Source organism: Heterodontus francisci, chromosome 5 (assembly GCF_036365525.1).
Source record: "Heterodontus francisci isolate sHetFra1 chromosome 5, sHetFra1.hap1, whole genome shotgun sequence".
NCBI lineage: Eukaryota > Metazoa > Chordata > Chondrichthyes > Heterodontiformes > Heterodontidae > Heterodontus > Heterodontus francisci.
In genome coordinates this window covers 81,442,925-81,468,020 of record NC_090375.1, presented here as the reverse complement: position 1 = coordinate 81,468,020, position 25,096 = coordinate 81,442,925, and the positions used below count along the sequence as shown (strand labels likewise).

Sequence of the window (25,096 nt, the reverse complement as noted above, 5' to 3'; positions counted from 1 at the left end):
CCACTATCAACATCCTAGGGGCTACCATTGACCAGAAACTGAACTGGAGTAGTCATATAAATACCGTGGCTACAAGAGCAGGTCAGAGGCTAGGAATCCTGTGGCGAGTAACTCATCTCCTGACTCCCCAAAGCCTGCCCACCAACTACAAAGCACAAGTCAGCAGTGTGATGGAATACTCTCCACTTGCCTGGATGGGTGCAGCTCCAACAACACTCAAGAAGTTCGACACCATCCAGAACAAAGCAGCCTGCTTGATTGGCACACCATGCACAAACATTCAATCCCCCCACCACCGACACACAGTGGCAGCAGTGTGTACCATCTACAAGATGCACTGCAGCAACGCACCAAGGCTCCTTAGACAGCACCTTCCAAACCCGCGACCTCTACCACCTCGAAGGACAAGAGCAGCAGATACATGGGAACATCACCACCTGCAAGTTCCCGTCCAAGTCACACACCATCCTGACTTGGAACTATATCGCCGTTCCTTCACTGTCGCTGGGTCAAAATCCTGGAACTCCCTTCCTAACAGCACTGTGGGTGTACCTACCTCACATGGACTGCAGCGGTTCAAGAAGGCAGCTCACCACCACCTTCTCAAGGGCAATTAGGGATGGGCAATAAATGCTGGCCTGGCCAGTGACGCCCACATCCCATGAATGAATTAAAAAAAAGGCATGGCTGAGGGTTTCAACAGATGAGCTGAGGCAGGGGCGCAGTCAGGTTATATTACAAAGGTGGAAACAGGTAGTCCTAATGATAGCGTGGAAGCTCATTGTGGGTGAATTGTGACAACAAGGTTATGAACAGTCTGGTTCAGCTTCAGAGACAGTTGCCCGGGAGAGGGATGGAGTCGATGGTGAGGGAATGGAGTTTGTCATGGGGACTGAAGACAATGGCTTCGGTCTTCCCAATATTTAATTGAAGTAACTTTCTGCTCATCCAGTACTGGATCCCAGACAAGCAGTCTGACAATGGAGAGGCAGTGGTGGGATCAAGTGCAGTGATGGTGAGGTAAAGCTGGGTGTCGTCAGCTATGTCCTGACAACACAAAAAGCAGGATAAATCCAATCTGGTCAATTACAACCCATCAGTCTACTCTCAATCATCAGCGAAGTGATGGACGTGTTGTTGACTGTGCTACCAAGCAGTACTTACTCACGAATAATGTGCTCACCGTTGCTCAATTTGGGTCCTGCTAGGATTACCTGGCTCCAGACCTCATTACAGCCTTGATCCAAAAATGGACAAAAAGCTGAATTCCAGAGGTAAGGTGAGAGTGATTGCACTTGACATCAAGGCAGTGTGTTACCAAATGTGGCATCTAGCAGCCTCAGATATTGGGATCAGGAGGAATGCTCCACTGGTTGGAGTCATACCTCGCAAAAAGGAAGATGGTTGTGGTTATTGAAGGTCAATCATCAGTCCCAGGACATCACTGCAGGAATTCCAAAGAGTAGTGTCCTAAGCCCAACCATCTTCAGCTGCTTTGTCAATGACCTTCTCTCCAACATAAGGTCAGAAGCTGGGATGCTTGCTGATGATTGCATGGTTCAGTTCCATTTGCAATTCCTTAGATAATGAAGCAATCTGTGCTTGCATAAGCAAGACCTGGACAACATCCAGGCTTATGCTGATAAGTAACAATTATACCATACAAGTGCCAGACTATGACCATCTCCCACAAGAGAGAATCTAAACCCTTCCCATTGATTTTCAATTTAGTTACCATTGTCAAATCACCCACTATCAACAACCTGGAGGTCACCACTGACCTGAAAATTAATTGGGCCAGCCACACAAATACTGTGGTTAAAACAGCAGGTAAGAGGCTGGGAATTCTGACTACCCAAAATCTTTCTACCACCTACAAGGCACAAGTCAGAAGTGTGTTGGAATACTCACCACTTGCATGGATGGCTGCAGCTCCAACAACACTCAGGGAGCTCAACACTATTCAGGACAAAGCAGCCCACTTGATTGGTACCCCATCCACCAACTTAAACATTCACTGTCTCCACCACCGATGCACTATGGCTGAAGTGTATACCATCTACAAGATGCACTGAAACAACTTAACAACAGTTCTTTGACAGCACCTTCCCAACACAAGAATTCTACCGCCTAGAAACAAGGGCAGCAGGCGCATAGAACACTATCACCAAGTCATACACCACCCTGACTGGACATATATTGCAGTTCTTTCCTTGCTGGGTCAAAATCCTGGAACTCTGAACTTAACAGCACTTTGGGAGTACTTTCACCACAGGGACTGCAACAGTTCAAGAAAGCAGCTCAGCACCACCTTCTCAAGGACAGCTAGGGATGGGTAATAAATGCTAGTCTTGTCAGCAACACACAGATCAAATGAATTAATTAAAAATAATTGTTCTTTATGTCTGGTAAAATTAGGCAGGCCGATAAAGAGAGCAGTGGTGGAATCCAGTGCAAGGTGATAAAAGCATGTATTAGGGCTTTGCACTGCCTGCTCCACTCATCACACTCCGATTTTAACACGGATGCATAAACAGGTGTTATGCCCTCATTTACATATGTAAGAGGCCTAACACGGTTTTAGGTGTCACCGGGGACACATGACAAATGACAACTCAATATTTGGTCAGACATCTTTTAGACATCCTCTGGGCATAGGACATTGGTCCTCAATATTGGGCCTCATTCCTCACTGGCAATGGTGGAGGGGGTGAAACAGCAACTGGGGTTGTTGGGGCAGGGGGCAACTATGAGTGGTGTGGACTCAGGAAAGCAAGAAATTACAATTTTTGTATTTTAAAAAAACCTTGCTTTTTGATGGCAGCCTTTTCTTAGGCTCCAGTGCTCCTTGAAAAACTCCAGAAGATACCAGGATAAATTTTTGTCTTTAAGAACATAAGAACTAGGAGCAGGAGTAGGCAATTCAGCCCCTAGAGCCTGCTCCGCCATTCAATACGATCATAGCTGATCTCATCTTGGCCTCAACTCCACTTTCCTGCCCATTCTCCATAACCCTTCAATCCATTACTAATTATAAGAATAAGTCTTTGCTGCATAGGTAGTAATCTGGCTGAGCATTTCGCATGCTCATGTAAAACCTGTCTGTATTTCATTCTATTGATATCCCTTGCAGTGAAATTTGATTTGTGCTATGTACTGAGCTAACTGAGCCCATACAGTAGTGGAAGAACTCCAAAATGTTTTTTAAAATTCCATTTTACAGCATTACTTAACAAGATGGAGCTTGAAATACAATTCATTTCGTGGAATCATTGGGCACAGGAGTTTTTCTGATTATATGGCGTCTATTTCAATTGCCACCCAAAACAGATCTAAGAAAATACCAAACATTACAGAAATATATTCAACTCGACAACACTGCAGATTAGCGAAATGCATTTTTTTGTTGGTTTATTTCTGGAATATCCAGGGTACCTTCTTTTCAGGAAGTTCCACCTGATTCCAATTGTTTGCCTTCAGTTGATGTAGCTCATCAAATTTCATGCTGACATTCTCAATAGACAACTGCAACATGTCCCAAAATCCTGCCAAGTCTTGGGAGGTCAGTTGAGGACAAGCATTCGGATTCTGTACACAGCAGGAAAAGAATGTGTTATCTTGGCACTTATTTTATTTTCTAAGAATGCATGCACAGACACACACACACACACACACACACATGTATGCATTTTTGTTTCTATTAGATCCTTGTTCTGATGGATTTTGCTAGATCAGTAAAAAGAAAACTAATAGGAGATTAAACGATTCAGATCAAACACTTGCGATGAGTCAGTGCTGTCATGGTTACAGTAACTTGGCCAGAAGATGTGTGATGGAATGCAGATTAATGCAATATTCACATACCATGTTTTCTTCACATAGTCCACTGAATTGTTGGAACTTCTGGGATATTAAGAGCTGAGCACTTCCAATTGCACTTCGGATTTTCCCCAAAACTAAAGTAAAGCAATAGGAGAAGGAAGTGATATTCAGTGAACTTCAAACAAATAGTACACTACACAGTAATATTTTAACTCAATACCTAAGTCAGTGTTGCATGAAAATAAGCCATCTATGTCAGAGCAATAAGAAAACATGTACTCAGTTAAGTGATTAAATGCTTTGGATATTAAAAAACATTTAAGCAACATTAAAGAAACTATTATTCTACTAATTTTCAGAGTATCTGAAATCAATTACATTTTCTATTAAAGAAATATCTGAATAGCTTGCTTTTGTTGAGTCCTGGAGAGTTAAACTGAGTTTTGATTCCAAATCTTTATAAGCAAATTTTCAGGCAGTTACTGGTTTCCACCTGATACTATCTTCACCCAACATCCAAAGACGTGTGAATTTCTAGCAATTATTGCTGAACGGTAATCAGGAACAGCTATTTTCCTTTCCTAACCCAACGATTCTGAGGCCAACTGTAGCTCCTGTACCTCAGCCTTAGCTGAGTTCGGCTGACAGCAAAGAGATGGCGGGAGCCCTTCCTGGTTGGCACAGCTACTCACTGGACAAATCATCTGAGCTATTGGACCATCATTTTCTTCAAAATACTTGTCTAGAAAATCTGCAGGGGTGAATCCTGGAAATTATATGACATTGTATCCACCAGTCACCTCTATCACTGACCCAGGTGCCCTAATTTATGGCAGATGTCCATAGTACAAGGGACACACGCTTGCTCCAGGAGATCACAAAATGTGGCATTAGGCATTTCTGGGGTTGGGGTGGGAGGCATCAGGGAACTCAGAAGACTGTATAATATGCCATCCTCATTCATAAAGCTACAGCATGCAGGTATTAAAACAAAAAAATCAACCGTAATTCACTTCTCTGGCCTGGAATATCAGGTCGGCTTTACTTCCACCAGTGAGCAATAGTCATTTGCTGTTTGCAAATACCATCAACAGCAGGTCTGAGATGAAGAATAATCTATCTACACAGAATTGCAGCTCATACATCAGTGGAGCAATGTGCAAGGAATTCATATATCTGAAGTTTATATGAAACAAGTGGCAACTCCACGACATCTGGAAGTAGGTTCCAAGGACAGAGGCTCTGATATTAATGCAAAAGCAGGTTGTGTGGGGTGGGGGGTGGGGGAGTTTGTGGGTGGGTGGTCGAGGTAGTGTTGGGATTGCCTGTCTGAAAACTGGAAAACTTAATGGCTTGGATTTTCCAATTTCAACTTGATTGACTGATTATACTTCTCCATCTGTGTTTTGCATCTCCAGGTTGCACAGCAGGTGTGATGCGCACCTGCATGATGTGATCTCAAGTTGACTACGTAATTGGCCAATGGAAAAATGGAGTTTGGAGGAGCTTAGAGGTATTTAGCATGGATTCACAAAGAACAAGTCCAACACTCAGATTCAATGATGCTTTCTTTGAAATGGTGGTGGCTGCAGTGAGGAATTGGAGGCCCATACTCTTCTTCAGCAATAGGAGGACGAAACCTGCTGCTGTTACAAAGAAGGCGTGGTTCAAGGTGGGTGAGGAGGTAAGCAGGAGAATTGTGCCCCGGGCATGATGCCGTGTAGGAAGCGATTTCCTGAAAAGCAAGGAAATGTAAGTACATTTGCTGATTTGCCTACATCCTATGGTGTAAATCCCCTCCAACCCCTCAATCTGTCTGGTCAAGCATGCCCCATCACATCACTCCTAATATCCACTAATGTTTCAGCCACAGCCAGCCTTCACTTTCTATGCACTTCCTCACTTCCCCATGTATCCACGCACCTCTGTCACTCACCCGAATCCCGATGCAATGTGATGGAACTGTCGGATAGTTATCCTCGATGAATATACTGCATCTATAGGGTGAATAGGTGACTGGCAGTCAGGTATGTTTCTTTGCTCCTTGTCGGAGAAGAGAGTGTAAAACATATTGGAAGGGACAGTACTGGAAATGGCCAGCCACAAATTGTGCAGCTCACAGATACAGAGGGGAAGACCATGGAGATAAGTGGCACATCTTCATCCCTGATAATTGGAGATGGAGAGACAGGGAGCTCACAGATGCCTGGCGACAGAATTACAAATATCTCTGACACGTATTCTGATTTTATTTTCATCAATGACTGAACTACTAGAAGCCTGAGTATGCTGACTAGCAAGATTGTTACTTCCTCATGACTGATTCATATCCCTCTCTTTTGTTTTCCAGAGCCTTCACACTACAAACAAGAGTTGCTGGACATTCATAATGATGAATCCCCTGAAGACGTCATTTCTTTTGCGGGTGCACCGTCACAGGACATACAGCCATGCACCAACACGCATACTCTCACTTCAGTGAGGGCACTTAAGTCAGTTAATTGTGTTTTCACCTGGTGATTCACAATTCACAAGCAGACCTGATAGCAGGGACAGCTGTGATGAGTCTGCATCAGGGGACACAATCCTCTCCAAGCTATCCTCAGTTGGACATAGATGCTGAATCCTGGAGGCCAACATTGAGAAGTAGAATGATCGAGGTACTGCAGCAACTTTGTGAGGTTCTGAAAGACATGCCATGCACACTCTCCACAATAGCAGATAAGATGGAAGAGTCCAACAACAGTACTGCATTGGTGGTGCAAGAATGTCTGCTACGGACAGAATGGCCATCTTCGTGGAGCTTCAAACACGACTCTTAAATGAACCGATGCAGGAGGTAACTGCCACCTTAAACAAGATGGCAGATTCCTTATCCATGAGCTTACAATGTGTCACTGACCTTCAGCAAGCTGTTCTCCATCAAAGTGGTAGGAACGCTGGCCCAGGAGAGTAATGATGGCAAAAGAAAACATGGAAGTAGGAACTCCACCCAAAGGGCTGGATTTTGTGTAGGAGGCAGGGCTCCCAGCACCAGGTCGAAAAGTTGGGGTAACCTCACTCTGCCTTTTCATGCCATCCTGGTGCGATCCTCCGGTCTTTTTGAATCAAATTTTTCGGAAGCGGAATCCTGCCTCCAAGAGCTGCTGGCCAATCAGAGGGCCGGCACCTCAGTAGTATCAGCAGCGCCACCGGGAGCGGTGGTCACTGTCAGTACTGCAGAGGGCGTGGATCCAGGCCCAGCAGTAGAACCCTGTAACAGAGGTAGGTGAGGTGGGGTCATCGGGGCCAGTCCGGAAGGCCCTAGTGAGGGGGGTTGGGTGGGTGGCCATTCAGTCCTGGGGGAGGGGGGTTCCGGGAGTGAATTGGTTCCTAGTGGGGGTCCTCTGTGGGCCACAATTGCCCATGAAAGAGGGATCCCTCCCCCCAAGCCCACAGTGAAGGTGCCTCGTTTTCCAAGGCATCACCCCCACCGTTGGTAAGATCCCAGCGGTGGAGGGAAGAGCCCTTAATTGGCCATTAATAGGCTACTTAAGGGCCTCAATCTGGGAAGGCCATTGTCGACCTATCCCGCTCCTCAAAAGATCTCAGGGCCTCACAATATCCCGACTGAAGTGTGGAGTTTGCCATGTGTTACCTCCCGCCCTCAGCCAGTACCCAACATGCTGACTTGTCTCTTTGTGGCCAAGTCTGCGACTGCACAGGTGCAGCAGTCTTTGATGGGGCCCTTAGGGGCTCCAAAACCCAGAGGCCATAGGCCAAAAGCATCTGTGCAGCCTGACTCTATCTCTGCTGAAACCGTGATACACCACATAAAAGCAATAGAATGTGCAAGTTAAAGGAATTTTAATTCACTAAGCATATGCAGATGGGTGTTTGACAAAATATTATGCTGTTAAGCTTTTTTTTTTATAAAATGGCACATGAAATTTATTGTTGAGAACCACTTCTACGTCTTGCCCATTACTGCATCCAACTCACCCTTCCATTTGTTTCATGACAGTACATACTGGGTAGCTTTGCAGTGGGTGTTTGAGTGGTTGAAGCACTGTTTTGTGCAAAGGAAGGGGGAACAGGCTTGTGTGAATCACCACTAGTTGAACGATTGAGCCAATAGGTCATCCCTGGCAGGAATGTACATGTTTGTCAGCCTTATCCTCCTCCTCCTCCTCCTCTTCTATGCTCTCCCCATCAGGAGATGCTCGATGAGTGTCTCAGTCATCCTCCACATTTAATCCTCTCAGCTGTGCAATGTTATGCTTGAAAACGGACACCACTGTGATTCCTAACACCCTCGCTGGTGAGTACTGAAGAGCTCCAGACCTACCTAGGCATCTGAAGTGCTATCTTCAACATGCCAATGGCTTTCTCAATGACATTTGTTGTAGGATTCCTGTGCCTCACATGTGGGGTTCCTGAGGTGTCATGAGCCAAGTGTGAAGGAAGTACCCCCTGTCTCCGATGAGCCAGCCCTTATTTCTGTTCCCTGGTATGAAGAGGTTTGGAATGTTGGACTGCTGCAGCATAAAAAAATCATGACAGGACCCGCGGAATCTGATGCAGACCTGCATGCACCTCTTCCTATAATTGCACACCAACTGTACATGGATGGGATGGAATCCGTTGCGTTAGATAAAACCTCTTGGTTGATCTAATGATCTTTGTATTGCCATGTGTGAAACTGATGACACCCTGTACCTGTTGGAAGCCAGCCAGAGAGGCCAATCCAAGTGCCTGCTCATTCTAGTTATTGTCAGCACAGGTGAAGCTAAAATTAAAAAGACTTGCATTTATATAGTGCATTTAACAAACTCAGGATGTCCCAAAGCACTTTACAGCCAATGAAATACTTGAAGTGTAGTCACTGTTGTAATGTAGGAAACATGACAGCCAATTTTCCCACAGCACGGTCCCACAAACAGCAATATGATAACAAACAGAAAATCTGTTTTTCTGATGTTGATTGAGGGATAAATATTGGCCAGGACACCAGGGATAGCTCCCCTGTTCTTCTTCAAAATAATACCCTGGGATCTTTACATCCACTTGGGAGGGCAGACAGAGCCTCAGTTTAACATCTCATCTGAAAGACAGCACCACCTATAACCTTCTGACACAAAGGCAAGAGTACTACCAACTAAGCCACAGCTGACACTACAATTCTTTGGCAAACAGACCATTGTGAGAGAACCCCAAGATCAAAAATCCAAAGATTTCAATATATTGAATATATTAAATGATGGAGCATCCACAACCTTCTGGAGTAGACAATTCCAAGATTCACAACACTAAGTGAAGAAATTTCTCCTCATCCCAGTCCCAAATTATCAATCCCTTATCCTGAGGTTGTGCCCTCGTGTTCTAGATTCCTCAGCCGGGGGAAACCATCTCTCAATGTCTACCCAGTCAAGCCCCTTCAGAATCTTGAATGTTTCAATGAGATCACCTCTCATTTTTCTAAACTCCAGAAAGTATAGGCCCAACTTACTAAGTCTCTCATCACATGACAACTCACTCATCTCAGGAACCAATCTAGTGAAACTTCACTGTACCACCTCCAAGGCAAGTATATCCTTCCTTAGGTATGGAGATCAAAACTGCACACAATACTACAGATGTGATCTTACCAAAGCCTTATACAATTGTATCAAGATATCCTTATTCTTGTACTCCAACTCCAATCCCTTTGTAATAAAGGCCAACATGCCATTTGTCTTCCTAATTGCTTGCTGTACCTGCATACTAACTTTCTGTGTTCCTTGTACGAATACACCCAAGTCTCTCTGAACATCACACCTTTTGAAAAATATTCTGCTTTTATATTCTTACTACCAAAGTGAATAACCTCAAGCTTCCCCACTTTATAGTTCATCTGTCACCTTGTTGCCCACTCACTTAACCTGTCTATATCTCTTTGCAGCATCTTTGTTCCCTCCTCACAGTTTACATTCCCACCTAGTTTTATACCATCAACAAACATGGATACATTACTCTTAAGTCTTTTCGTCTAAGTCATTAATATAGAATATAAATAGCTGAGGCCCCAGCACTGATGCTTGCGGCACTCTACTAGTTACAGCCTGTCAACTTGAAAATGCCCCTAATCTTTGCTTCCTGTCTTGAAAGTATCCACGGTGGCCCCTATCCTGATTTTATCCATTTGAAAGCTTCCAAAGTTATGCAACACTGATAAATTCCAGAAAGCCTGGTTGTGAAGGATAGAATTGGAGCCAATCTTCACACTCTTTTATCGACTTTTATTTACAGAGATGCACATTCCAAACATGTACCTTCTAATCCAACCACTACATTTCAGTCTGTTCCTTTTTATAGGGGCACAAGTGAATCCCCAGTTAATGCCCACCACCTGTGTAACAGTTAAATACAATTAACACTCTGACAAGAACTCTCAGTATAATGTTTGCCAGAGGGAACTGAGAAGGTAGCTATGCACGATAAGCCTTTCTTCACATTGGGCAATGAGAAGTTTAAACATGTCGATAAAAATGTTGCTTAATCTCACCTTTATTTCACTGGCAAATTTCCCCAGGAAACCCATGCCGGAGGAATTACATTCAAATCCTTGTTAAAACCTCTTCAAATTCACCACATCAGCATGTGATAATGATGACTCTGCCTCCAGTGAACAGATTACTTAGACATAGCTAAACTCGCCATCGCTAAAACTGAAAATGGACATGTTGGGGTCAGGATTGAGAATTTTACAACTTTTAGCTTTCTACCTGCTCCCAACCCACCTGTCCTTGAGAGTTAAAATTTCACCCCCTTTCAAAGTGCAATAATAGTTTCACAAATACTGATCTGAAGTTGTGGTGGGAATTGGACAGGTGGCGATCGTGGCGGGCAGCAAACTATCAACTACATGCCTCCGGCCACTTTTCCACCTGAAACCGGCAGCAGACGGCAGGATCAATTTAGGCCGGTGGGGGTCACTGCCAGGGACTAAAGCAATGGTAAGTTGAATGGGTAGAGGGAAATGGGATCACCTGCCTCCTGCTAGACCCACAAGGAAAGTCAAGAATAGGAAAAGATACTTCCCTTTAGGGCCTTTTGTGATATTCCTTCTGCTTCCTGCTAGGTGTTTCTGGTGGGAAAGCCTCAACTTCTCCACTCAGCCCCTCAGTTAAAATAGCCATTGGGTTCTGACGCCTTCATTGGCATCCAGCAGCATATTTAAAGAAAGACCCTCTCTGGTTTACGGTAGGTGTCCCCTTCAATTGCTTTGAAAAGCAGGTTAAAATTTGAACCTGGGTCGATGTGGGATGTTGGTGGGTGAATCCTATGGGCAAATTTAACTGCCTGCTCCGTTTCTCCCAAGCAGGTAGGGTTAACATCACCCTCCTGTGCCCGTGGATATTGTTTGCAAGGATTATATTGCATATTACAGTGATTTAAGCCAAGTTCAGAGCCACATTGTTAATAGCATACAGTGTATTTTCTAGTGGGAATGTCTACCAGTATCTTTTTGCCTACTAGCTTGACAAGATGTGCAATTACTTCTTTCTACCTTCAGAAGAGCACAAGGTACATAATTATGGTTTTCTTATTTTGTATTGACTACACATAACGATCAACTAATGGTTACAGATTTTAAAAATTTCCTGTTGATTATTAATGATGGCAGCTGTTGAATCAATGGTTAAATTGCACCACCAAATAACATATTGTCATACACAGGAAATGCAAGGTGCTGTGTAGCATTATATCTCTATTCATCTTTATTCTGTAAAGTATGAAGCAAAACAAAATAGATTTGCTCATTAGGCTAAAAGAACAATTTGCAGCTCCCCCAGTGGTTCAGTGAGTTTATCCAGTGAGCAGCAGAGCCACATAGAATCCCTAGTCTTATCTGAGGTTACTGAATTGAGGTAACAGCTACAGCTGTCATTGGATTATAATAAGGAAAAACCAGCTTGTGTTCCCACTCCTATCTGCTATTCAAGAAATCCTGATGAAAGTGCGAATATAAATCATTGGATTAGGACAATAAGGGGTTCAGCTGTGGCCTTCAATGGGACCCATATCATCCATACAGATAATGCTGTGTTGTATCAATGCTTGCCTGATCTCAATTTTTGGATGAGCCAGGGCTTCCTCCATTCTGACATCGCAAGACCTATTTATCGCCTGCAAATCCCCATTTCTATTCACTCGCCAACTCCTTTCTCAGACTAAATTTGCAGGTGCACAATCTTATTTGACCTTGAATTTCAAAGGCCTTATTTGATCCACTGTTAAGACGAATTAATTTCATCTTTGGAACAAAGCCCACCTACGTTCTTGATTCATCACCTCCACCACTAAAAGAGTCATCCATTGCCTCCCTCACGCCAATTTCTCCTATTTTGTTCTCACCTGCCTCCCCAGTTGTGCCCTATACGAACACAAATTCATCCAGCATTCTATGGTCCATTTCCTATCTGTACAAAGATTGTAATATCCCACTTCTCCACTGTCTTCCCATCCCCCACAGAATCACCTTTAAAATTCTCACTCTCATCTCCAATTTCCTTTATTGCCCTGCTTACCCTGATCTTAGTAATCTTTTTATGCCCAAGCTCATATCCTGCATTCTGAATTCTGCTTTTCAGCAACCCTGCCCCCACCCTTTTCATTCAAGCAGAGCATTCAGACTGCACTCTGGGATGCTTTTCCAAATAGCTTTCCCTTGTTACCTGCCTGAGCACCTTCAAAACCTTTCTCAAAACTGCCCTTGTTGACTGCGCTATCAGTCATCACCCACTAGGCCACTATAGGATTTGAACAGTCGATTTAACGCATTGGCATAGGGTTGACAATCCTTTTGAATTGCCCAGGAGTCTCCAGGAGTGGAAGATTGATCTCCTGGACATGGGTGCTAACAACCAAGGAGAAAAGTACTTCGCCATTCTGGTATGTGTCAATATGCCTGTGTACGTTCATTTCTTGTGGGTCAGAGACAGGTCTGAACTGTAATCAGGGAATTCAGTAATAGTTAATTTAATTTATCTATTAAAAAACTCCAAATATCATAAGAATAAATTAAAATTATTTCAAACTTAAAAACTTCTCTAAAGTAAACCAAAGCGGACCAGCTGGTAGTTGAGATGTTATTCATGCATTTCGAATACCTGTGTATCTGCATGCTGCCGAAGCCCAGTCTGTTAGGTTTCTGTTTATGTTAAGGACCCTGCCCTGCTCCAAATTCGATTCTCCCTGGCCCTTATCTTAATAGGATGTGTTTCATGATTCTGTGAAATGACCCGATTGAGAATGCATGATACACTATCCATTTCATAGGAAACTGACACCCAGTCACAAAAAGGGCTCTTTGTGTGTCAGTGTGAATTTAGTAACTTATTCTCAATTTTTCTGTATGGAGGCAAAATGTTAAGTTATGATTTGACATCCACCTTTTTGTTATCAAAATTCAAATTTGCCAGAGGCAAAGAGACAATTTGCACCTGGGAAACTGTGGAGTAATTTAATTTTTCTGAAAGCTTAAACCAGCCTCTAGAAATAATTGGGGAAAGCAAAAGACTAATGTTCCACTAAATCCTGTTGTAGATAGGCTTTCCCTTGCTCTGGCAGCAGACAGGTTCTACCTACAAATACAGACAGGAGTTCTTTATGTGGAGAATTGAGGTTTGTACTTTTTATTGTGACGTGATCCTACACACATGGATTTGTTTAAATTACATTTTATATATACAAAAGAACACCATAATTTGGTTTTGGTTTAACTTGCCAAACAGGTTAAGAGAGTGGAAATGGATCAACCACTTGCCAACCAGTGATCATTACAATGCTTTTAGAAAGTTGTTTTATTTTAAAAGAAAATTCCCCTTTACAAAAGATATGGGAAAGTATTTAATAAAGATGGCATCTTGAAATCCAAAAAAGCTAGCGATAGAGCTGTTAGGTAGTTCCACGAGAAATTATTTCAATAGGTATGTTTTTAAATTATTGTGACTGGTTAGGCATGTCTTCAGAAGTTAAATGCTTTACTAGATTTGTTAACATATTTTACATGTTATTTGAAGAGTTTTTAGCTCATTGTAGCTGAGGGTTCAAGGGATTCCTTATGGATGGAGTACTTAGAGAAAAGTGTTAAAACTACCCCCTGTGTCTTTAAGTATATATTTGTTCGGCGGTTTTGTCTTGATTTTGAGAGATACACTTAGATTTTTGTTGTTTCCGGTAAAATTTCAAAGGGTACTAGGAGTATATTCTAGGAAGTGCATTTCCAGATCCTGAGGTCTTTTTTGTTGTTATTTTACATCGTAGGAAGAAGCATGAGATAAAAGTTTTGTAAAAATCGTGCAAACTATTATATCATCTTTCGCATTACTTACCTGTGATATTTTCAAATCTAAGAGGTCACACAAGGATTTGTGATTTGATTAAGCTAAATGCGAGGACAAGAGATTGGAACATTACCAGATATTGGGCATATCACCGTGGTTGATAGGGAGCAAAGACTTGCTTACAGGAGCAATCTTTAGCACTGAACATGAAGAAAACATCTGACTTACCTGAGACACCTGAAGGTGCAGTAGTAGACTGAACACACAGGGGAACTGCTTCTAATACATGGTATTCCAATATAAAAGTGCCACTAAACATATCGGGAAGAATAAGTTGAAAACATCAAGGTACAATTTCTCAGATGAGATGTACAGGGATGAGATACTCCCAGCATAGAGGCTGTAATTAAACATGTGTAACAGCTGCAAAATGCATAATGATCATGCTACATGGAGCTTTCAGAAACAACTTTGCAAGTGAACTAGAGGATATAATATCCATCAGCCTCCTTTTACTCCCATCTAGTGATGTTTTAGAACCATAAACATTTCAAAATATGAGATAGGACAGAACTCTTTTCTGGAGACAGCTACTACAAACAAGGCCTCATTGATTGAGAAAATCTGATATCAACTTAGCTCAACAGTTTCCCCCCACAAAATCAGGTGTTCAAAAAGGCATGTGAAAAGACAGTTTTTCACAGACCTTCAGGATTACCTAAATTAATATAATACATTCAATAGGGTAGAAACAGAGAAATTATTTCCTCTGGTGGGGGAAATCCAGAAAAGAAGAGCATAATCTTAAAATTTGAGCTGGGCCATTTAGGAGTGAAATCAGAAAGTACTGTTTCATAAAAATGTTAGTGGAAATCTGGAACTCTGTCTCCCAAAAGGCTGTGGTTGCTGGGTCAAATTAAATTTTCAAGACTGAGACCAATAGATTTTTTGTTAGATAGGAATAGGCGGGGATCTGAATAGCTTACAGCTTTTCCTATGTTCCTATATTAATGGAGCTGGAAGGTTTATCAATATAGTTATACCACATGTGTTGCATTAAACATCATGTGATATTATTAGTTTTAAAATGAATTTCTCAAAAATTGGAAGTCTGAAATTAAAAAAAGTACTGGAAATACACTTTTCGTTCTGTGTTTCATTTGTTCTTGGACTAATCAATTCTTTAGTTCCACCTATTATTATTTTCCTTATTTTAAGTGATCTAAGGATTTTGATAAAGTATTTTAGGCTGTTACATTTTCAGGACTAATTATGGACTTAATGAAAACATTCAGATCCCAGTAATATTTCAATATTGCAAATTTTGATTCAAAACTAACATCCCTGGATGCAAAATGCAGACACCTCAAATGCAAAAATTTACCATCTGCATTCTTCTATGAGATGCATGATGTGAAGCTGAATTGTATGAATCTTTGGTATCTTGTCAGCCACACCAACAGCTTATTTGGGGGAAGGGAGAAGAGAAAGGAAAAATCTTCTTGCTGTCTATAATATCATTGTCTATTATTAGAAATTAGAAGGAAAAAAATCAGAATTTGGCAGGATTTAGCCAGTCTGTAATGTCTGTAATGCTAAGTGGGAAAAATATTCCTTGCAGTCTTGAAATCAGCAATTTATAGACAATTATTATTAAGCAAATCTGATCAGGTATCTCTGTGATGATTAATGCCTTTTCCCATATGCATAATTTACCAGAGCTCAGAGCCCTATTTGATTCTTGGGACAAAATTTTACCAGCCCCTTGCCAGTAGAAATGGAAGTGGGGGGGGGGGGGGAGGGGGAGTGCTGGGGGCAGCAAAATAACAGGGAGGTGCGTGGGCTGGCTCCCTGACACATATCCCGCCACTGGGTAAGCTTCCTAGTAGTGGGCCAGGTCCTGGATTGGCTGCCCACACAGTGGAGGTAGGCAACCAATTTAAATATTTAAAGATCCAATTAGGGTAATTTCTTTGGGCCTGACGGCACTTTGCCAGCGGTGAAGTGCTCCCTGCTCCTCACACCTTCACAAGAGAAAATTGCAAGAAACAAAATGCACAGAATCTCCAATGTTTTTTGCCATTATGAAAGATATCTTTGGGGTAGAAGCTGTGATTGTTCCCTATGAGAAGGAGCATAAGATTTAGCAGGTTTAGAATGAGTTAGATGAAGTAGCTGTGCAGATAAAATAATTTAAAGGCCAAACATGTGAATAAAGTAAGAAAAGACCTTAGGCTCATCAATGTTCAAATCTATTCTTTGAATGATGTACCCCACCTGCTCCTTACCAATTTCTAATGCACCAATTATCTTGGGTTCCTCTGTAAAATATTGTCAGAAGGTTCAGAGTGAGAAGAGAAATATTAAAATTATTAAAAATAATTTTATTAAAATTATTAAAATTGCAAGTTAATTCAGTTGTGGACACTCAGTTAATTTTATTCACATTTATATTCAGGAGGTGATTGTTGCTTTGTAGTGCATTCTTGAAAGGACAAGTTATCTTTCACAATTTACAATCAGTTCAATGCAACTTTTAATGTATTTTAATAAGCCTTTTCTTCTTGCAGTGGTCTTGCCACATTTCCTATAAGCAACTTCACATCCCTTATGAACCAGAAGTTTCAGCCCTGCAGTTTTTTTGTTCTTGCAAGTGGAGAGGGTTTTAAACTGAATAGTGGGGGCAAGGGATCAAATTTGGGAAGATGTGGTAAATCAGGATTAGAGACAAGGCAAGAGAGAAAGGTATTTCTATGGGAAATGATAAACAGACTGTGACAGGAAGGGACAGAGTGTACAAATCTAAGAGTAAATCAACAGATAAGGCTAGAGGTTACAAAAATAATAAAAGGACAAAACTAAAGGCTCTGTATCTGAATGCACGTAGCATTCGAAACAAAACAGATGAACCGAGAGTGCAAATAGAAATAAATAAGTATGATCTGATAGCCATTACAGAGACATGGCTGCAGGATGACATAGAATGGGACCTGAATATTGAAGGGTACATGGTATTTAGGAAGGACAGGAAACGAGGAAAAGGTGGAGGGGGTAGCTCTGTTAATTAATGATGGTATTAGCGCAAAAGAGAGGGATGACCTAAGTTCAGGAGACCAGGATGTAGAAGCAGTTTGGGTAGAGATTAGAAATTATAAAGGCAAGACGTCACTTGTGAGAGTGGTGTACAGGCCACCTAACATTAACCACACTGTAGGAGGGGGCATAAAGAAAGAAATAATGGCAGCTTGTCAGAATGGTACAGCAATAATTATGGGGGATTGTAACCTACATATAGACTGGAAAAATCAGATGAGCAGAGGTAACCTAGATGAGGAGTACATAGAATGTTTTGGGGATAATTTCTTGGAACAATACATTCTGGAGCCAACCAGGGAGCAGGCTATACTAGACCCGGTATTGTGCAACGAGATAGGATTAATTAATGACCTCATAGTTAAGGTGCCCCTAGGTAACAGCGATCATAATATGATTGAATTTTACATTCAGTTTGAGGGAGAGAAAAGTGGGTCCAAGACGAGGGGCTGAATTTTACCGGCCCCTTGATGAGTGGGTCGTGGGAGCTGGTAAAATGCTGCGGGGAGAGGCCCGCCCCGACCCATAATGTTAAGAAGAGCCTGCCGCATATTACCGGTGGCGGTGGGACCTCGGTGTGGCCCCCCTGCTGCCAGGCAGCGGGCCCTTCATCTCCATATTAAAATTAGGCATAATGAAATGCAAATTCACCTACCTGCAGGCGGTGGCCGTCCCACTCTGATATTACAGCCGCCGTTCATGCTCTGCGCACCTTCGGAACTCCATACGGAGTTCCGGGCGAGAACCTGGTGGAGAGGGGGGAGTAATAAAATTGTCTGAGTGGGAGGGGTGGAGGATCTGGGAAACCAATTTTTATTGGATGTGGGGATGGTGGGAAGGGGTTCGAGGCCAAATGTTCGAAGGTTCGAGGGAAAGTTTGGGAAGGGAATAAATTATTTTTGGAGAATAACTGCCACTTAATTGACCATTGGGGGGTTGGGGAAGGGCCTCAACATCTTTATTCATTGCTAATAAAACTTCTCGATGACTGCACCTTTAAAAATTAACACTACATTGTAAGGGCTTAAAGCGCTTACCATTGCCGGGGACGCGGCGACCGCCCCCTTACGTCATCGGGAGCGTTCAATCCGCCCCCTCTATTTAAATGAGCCCCCGCACGTAATATCGCAGAGGCTCAGGGACAGTGCATCTGCGCGGGATGCACGCCGTTTATATAGTGCGCCGCCGCGAACTACGGCGCACTCATAAAATTCAGCCCTCGTATTTTAAACTTAAATAAGGGTAATTATGAGGGAATGAAAGCAGAGCTAGCTAAAGTGAACTGGCAAATCAGGTTAAGGGATAGGTCAATAGAGATGCAGTGGCTGATATTTAAGGGGATATTTCAGAATACACAGAATAGATACATTTCAACGAGAAAGAAAAATTCCAAAATGCCATCCGTGGTTAACTAAAACAGTTAAAGATAGTATCAAACTTAAAGAAAAGCCTATAATTGTGCAAAGATGGGAGGCAGGTCAGAAAATTGGACAAAATATAAAAAATAGCAAAGAATGATTAAAAGGTTGATAAGGAAGGTAAAATTAGAGTACGAGAGAAAGCTAGCTAGAACTATAAACACAGATAGTAAGAGTTGCTATAGATATTTTAAAAAGAAAAGAGCTAACAAGGTGAGCGTTGGTCCTATAGAAAGTGAGTCTGGGGAATTAATAATGGATAATAAGGAGATGGCAGATAAATTGAACAGATTTTTGCATCAGTCTTCACTATTGAGGATACAAATAACATCCCAGTATTAGCTGTAAGTCAGGAAATGGAAGGGAGGGAAGAACTCAAGAAAATTACAATCACCAGGGAAGTGGTACTGAACAAATTGTTGGAGCTGCGGGCTGACAACTCCCTGGGTCCTGATGGACTTCATCCTAGTTTGTTAAAAGAGGTGGCTAGTGAAATAGTTGATGCGTTAATTTTAATTTTCCAAAATTCCCTAGATTCGGGGAAGGTTCCGTTAGATTGGAAAATAGTGAATGTAACTCCTTTATTCAAAAAGGGAAGGAGACAGAAAGCAGGAAACTACAGGCCAGTTAGCTTAACATCTGTCTTGGTGAAAATGTTAGAAGCTATTAAAGACGTTATAGCAGGGCATTTAGAAAAATTCAAGGTAATCAGGAAGAGTCAACATGGGTTTGTGAAAGGGAAATCATGTTTAACCAATTTATTGGAGTTCTTTGAGGGAGTTACATATGCTGTGGATAAAGGGGAACTGGTGGATGTATTGTACTTAGATTTCCAGAAGGCATTTGATAAGGTGCCACATCAAAGGTTATTGCAGAAAATAAAAGCTCATAGTGTAGGGAGTAACATATTGGCATGGATGAGAGATTGCAGAGCTCTGAGATACAAAGGGATCTGGGTGTCTTAGTGCGTGAATCACAAAAGGTTTGTATGCAGGTACAGCACATAATTAGGAAAGCTAATAGAATGTTAGTGCTTATTGCGAGCAAAATTGAATACAAGAGTAGGGAGGTTTTGCTTCAGCTATACAGGGCATTGGTGAGACCACATCTGGAGTACTGTGTACAGTACTGGTCTCCTTATTTAAGGATGGATGTAAATGTGTTGGAGGCAGTACAGAGAAGGTTTACTAGACTAATACCTGGAATGGGTGGCCTGTCTTACAAGGTAAGATCGGACAGGTTAGGCTTGTATCCGCTGGAATTTAGAAGAGTAAGGGGTGACTTGATTGAAACATATAAGATCCTGAGGGGTCTTGACAAGGTGGATGTGGAAAGGATGTTTACCCTTGTGGGAGAATCTAGAATTAGGGGTCACTGTTTAAAAATAAGGGGTCGCACATTTAAGACAGAGATGAGGAGAAATATTTTCTCTCAGAGGCTCATGAGTCTTTGGAATTCTCTTCCTCAAAAAGTGGTGGAAGCAGAATCTTTGAAAATTTTTAAGGTATAGGTAGATAGATTCTTGATAAGCAAGGGGGTGAAAGGTTATTGGGGGTAGGTGCACATGTGGAGTAATCAGTTCAACCATGAACTTATTGAATGGCGGAGCAGGCTCGAGGGGCTGAGTCACCTACTCCTGCTCCTAATTCGTATGATTGTATGTTCGTATGTTGCAGAAGCACTCTATGGTTTAGGAATCACATAATCCTAGAACATAGTACTTGCTGCCTTCTATGAGTTGGAAATTGGTCCTCATTGTGCGGATTTCCAGCTATAAATTATGCAAAAAGTATCAGCTTTGTGGGCAATGTCCCATGCCACAAGGAAGCTTGAAATACATCTGACCCAATGTTGAGTCAAGCGAATTCAAAGGCATCCCTGGTGGCCGCCGAAATAAGGTGTTAGGTTCTTTGCATATGTTAGTGAGGCATCAAATGTTTGTTTTTGGACTGCTCTGCTAATTTAGGTTGCCTTGAACAACAGGTATCCACTCAGCCTTTCCTATCATGGATGCGGTCCAAGAAGTGGCTGCCACCAAAAGAGGAAATAATTTTTTTTTACAGCTTGATTAGGAGTTGGGATTAACAAGACTACACCATTTGGCTCCACAACACTCCTTAGGGCTGCATGGTTGGCCCCTTCTTGTTAATTCCCCTGCCAACCCAGGACTAAACGGGGGCTGCTGTTGGAAAGGTGCACGTGCTTGAAACTGATCCCTTGGAAATGGGTGAGCTGCCTCTGGACGTGCAACTGGTATCAGCAGCTCGCGCAAAATATTCAAATGTGGCCCAAAGCTCAATTTAGAGTGAGTTTAGGGCTGGTTCGCTGTAGTCTTTACACCTTTGGTGTAAAAATGGGCCATAACCAATTTTACCCTTGTTTCTCTCCAGGCTATCTGGAAGACTGCATTATCAACACACCATCCTTGAGCTGGGCTCCGATTCTGAGTTAACTAACATGATATATTTGGAAAAATTAAGCAAGTAAGACACATATAATACAGCAAAAGCTTATATACAATAACAGCAGTAAAAAAAAACCTCGAGTAGACTTTTCCTGCACCTGTAGCATCGAATCTTTAATCTGCCTCACAGAACCACTTGCCCAGTGTAAATGACACAAACTTTGTTGATCCAACTGCAGAGCATGCAATTTTTGTGAAAAACAGCTCAACAAAAGCTTTCCAGTAGGCTTTTCACATGCTCAGGCTGCTATCAACAGTTTTGACTTTTCTGCTCATTAAAAGGTTTGAAGTGTGATAAGCCATTGATATATTATGACAAAAACAAAAAATGCTAGAAATATACAGCTCAGTCAGCATCTGTAAAGAAATAAGAGGGATGAATGAAGTTATGTACACTCAAAACAGCAAAATATGTCATGTCTTTCCTCTTTACAGATGTTGTTTGACCCTTTCCATACTTCTAACACTGCCTGTTTTCATTTCGATTTCCAGCATTTGCTGTTGTTACTTTTTATATCATAACAGCATTTGGGAGCCAGCCAAACCCTTGATATAACAAGGGTACATTGTAGCTGAGAAACAATTTTTAATTCTCTGCTACTTTTCTTCTCCCAGGTCTGACCACCCATCTCAGCTCCATATGATCCCTCTTGTACAAATTACAATGTGCGCTGTCATTATTTTGCCATATAATCAACTCTTCCCGTAAAGATCTCTGTCAACACACCAATAGGCAGATTAGAGCATTTTTAGTGGAAGAAGATAGAGGAAATGCAAGCATTTCATTAAAGCCTCCATGGCTCATAATTTGATTGTGAAATTAAAATTTATACATAAAACAAAACTGATGATGCAAACAATTGGACTGCTAAAGCCATAATACATTATTGTACAGAAAATGTTTCAATGTTTCATAAAAGACAATGAAACATGTAAAAGTTGACAGTTTGACCACAGCCACTGATATTCTTAGCATTGTGTTCACATTGTATAAAATAACGTTATATTCAGATGCAATGTATATATTTATATTTTACCATCATTACAAAGGAAATAAAAGTTAATCTATGTATGAGAAAAATTACATCTGTAATAATGTACAATCCCATCCCACCTTCCAGCCACTCCAGAGCTTCTCCCCACCTCTCCCCTAATCAATGGTCTTATATCTGGCTATATAGTCCTCCTCCACAGGAACTATGGTGTCTGTACCCAGGAGCCCTGTGAACACAGCCCATTATAAATTTAAACAGTGCTGCCTGCCGGTTGTCTTTATTTTAATGCATGGCAAGCAGTGACTGGAATTGGAGTGTGGAGTGAGGGGGGCGGGGTTCAAATAACTGACTGTGGTTACTCTTGTGCTATGTGGCTCGCACACTGTCCCAGTGGCAGGAAGATGTGGTTGAACAATCTGGTGAACATATCGGGACAAGTGAAAGATACTGTCAGAGCCTCACAGCTGGGCAGGAAGGTGTAGTGGAAGAACCTCTAGAAGCCTCTGCAGTTCTTTGTATGGTTGGATATTTAATCTTTAGATCTTTTATTACACATTTGTATTTTAAAGGATGGGGGGGGGAGGGTTTTCCAGAGTGGGGTGTTGTGCGAGCAGGTGCGGAGATAAGGCTTCAAGAATTCTCAGTGTGGCCCTGCTCCTCCTGTATTTGAGGACCCATCCTATCTCTGTGTTCAAAGACCTATTGTGATGAATGCAAGCACATGTGCAGTGGACCAAAGGCATGTTTATCAACCCATGCCTCTGGTGCTCGTTCTAGCTATAGTGCGTTCTCCGGTCTCTCGCTATCCCTGCCCTAGAGCTCGGGTCATACTAAGAGAAGAACAAGAAGAGAAGAACAAGAAGAGAAAAACAAAAAAGAGAGTAACAGAGGGTTAAGGCTGAGTGTAACAGATAGAAAATTTGGAGAAAAGGAGAGTTACAGGGAGCACCATAGAACAGCTCTTCAAACAGATCTCAATGCTGTGATGAGTTTGAAGACCTGTGTTGTTCTGAATTACACATGATGCTTTTTTTGGGAACATTTTTTGTGTGCGCCTTGCCTATATGGCAAACACTTTAAACTGGGAACAGCCAGCCCAGTGGAATACATAAAGGGGGCTAAATTGAATCATCTCTGTAAGCAGTGCAGGGGTTGCGCCATTGCTTCTAACACAGGCAACACACTAACTTTGTGCTGTCTGTTAATTAATGTGATTGCAGCACGCAACCAGAGCTAACCGTGCTGTTGAGTGGCTGCATGCCTTAGCAGGCGTCCCAAAATCGTGAGAGACTAGCACCAATTAAAGCTAACCTGCACCAGTTTACACTTCGTTAGGAGGAGGTGCATTGTGGCTGGAGCAGGTGCTAGAAGTCATTCTTATGTGGAAAAAGATGAAATAATGGCACAACATGGGAGAGAGCGGGCTCCAAGATTTTTCGACACTGCACTGCAGGCCTTGGTTGAGAAGGTGCAGAGCAGGAGTGATGTGCTTTAATTCACAGGGGGCCAGGAGGCCCTCCAGCCAAACTTTCAGAAGGAAGTGGGATAAGACAACTGTGGTGATGAATGGCAGAAATGTAGTCCCGAGGATCTGGATGAAGTGCCGAAAAAAAGGTCAATGACCTCAGATGAGTGGTCCTGGTCAATAAATGCATTTTCAAATGCCATATTCTACCAGCTGCACCACTAGCCTCATACATTGCTCAATGCAATACACGCTCATCACTCACCTACCAACAATTTCTATCAATCAGGACTCATACCTAACATTCATAGCTTCATCTCACCCTCACACACGGCTGTGAGCCTCACACCCACATTTCACAGCTTGCACATACTGCCAGCTCTTCAACCATAACAGCCACATCACCCAGAATGTATCACACTCACCGGCAAACTACCCTCTCTCTTACAGGACAAAGTGGCACACAGCCAGAGGCAGAAGGTGCTAACTGGCATGGGACAGGCATGGCTGTATGTCCTTACCCCATGGAGGAGAAACATTTGAGTGGCCATTTCTGAGGCTATGGCCAGCAGTAGGGCTGAAACAATAGAAGGCAATGGTTTTTCATATACCTAATCCACCTTCTCATATCCCACACCCCGACATCCCACAATCTCTCTGATTTACAAGCTGCAGATGGTGAAAGCATGCTCTTCTTACTTTCCTCCTCTCTCCTCAGCACAACCACCCTGCCCTTGTGCCTTTCTCCTTTCAGATATCCATGAACTGCAAGTTGACCAGGCAGAGGTGGAACAGCAAGAAGACAGTGATGATGAGAAAACACAGTCATTCGATCGCACACTTTTTTTGATGAAGTAACAGAGAAGGTTGAAGAAGGGAATACGGTGGATGTTGTCTATATGGGTTTCAAGAAATTGTTTGATAAAGTACCACATAAAAGGCTGGTTAACAAAATTCAAAACTCAGGCTCATGGAATAGGAGGGTCAGTGTCCGACTGGATAAAAAATTGTCTTAAGGACAGAAAACAGTGAGTTGTTTTTCAGACTGGAAGATGGTAGACAATGGTGTTTCCCAAGGGTCAGTGCTGGGACCACTGATTTTTGTTTTGCTATGTATAAATGACTTGGATCTTGGAATACAGAGTAGAAGTTCAAAATTTGCCAATGATACTAAACTTGGAGGACTGGCAAACAGTGAGGATGATACGAACTGCCTGTAACAGCATATAGATAGGCTAGCAGAATGGACAGACAAGTGGCAGATGGAATTGAATACGGACCAGTGTGAGATGATGCATTTTGGCAGAAGGGATAGGGTGAGGCAATATAGACTTAATGACACAGTTCTAAACAGTGTGCAGGAACAGAGGGGCCTGAGGGGACGTGTGCATCTATCTTTGAAGGTGGCATGGTATACAGAGAGTGGTTAGCAAAGCATAAGGGATCTTGGAAATACTCAGCAGTCTGGTAGCATCTATGGAGAGAGAAACAGAGTTAACATTTCAGGTCTTCATCAGAACCTTAAACGTTAA

The 25,096-nt window shown here is 42.3% G+C and overlaps 1 protein-coding gene across 2 annotated transcripts in view; it reads right to left on the bottom strand.

The window, feature by feature from the left end:
- Positions 1–25,096, bottom strand: part of dlgap1a (discs, large (Drosophila) homolog-associated protein 1a) — a 293,260-nt gene that overhangs the window by 23,210 nt on the left and 244,954 nt on the right. For both annotated transcript variants that reach the window (XM_068031686.1, XM_068031685.1), the window contains exons 8-9: positions 3,865–3,956; positions 3,436–3,588 (exon numbers count right to left, since the gene is read on the bottom strand). In XM_068031686.1, coding sequence (XP_067887787.1) covers positions 3,436–3,588; positions 3,865–3,956 — 245 coding nt within the window. The remainder of the gene's footprint in view (positions 1–3,435; positions 3,589–3,864; positions 3,957–25,096) is intronic.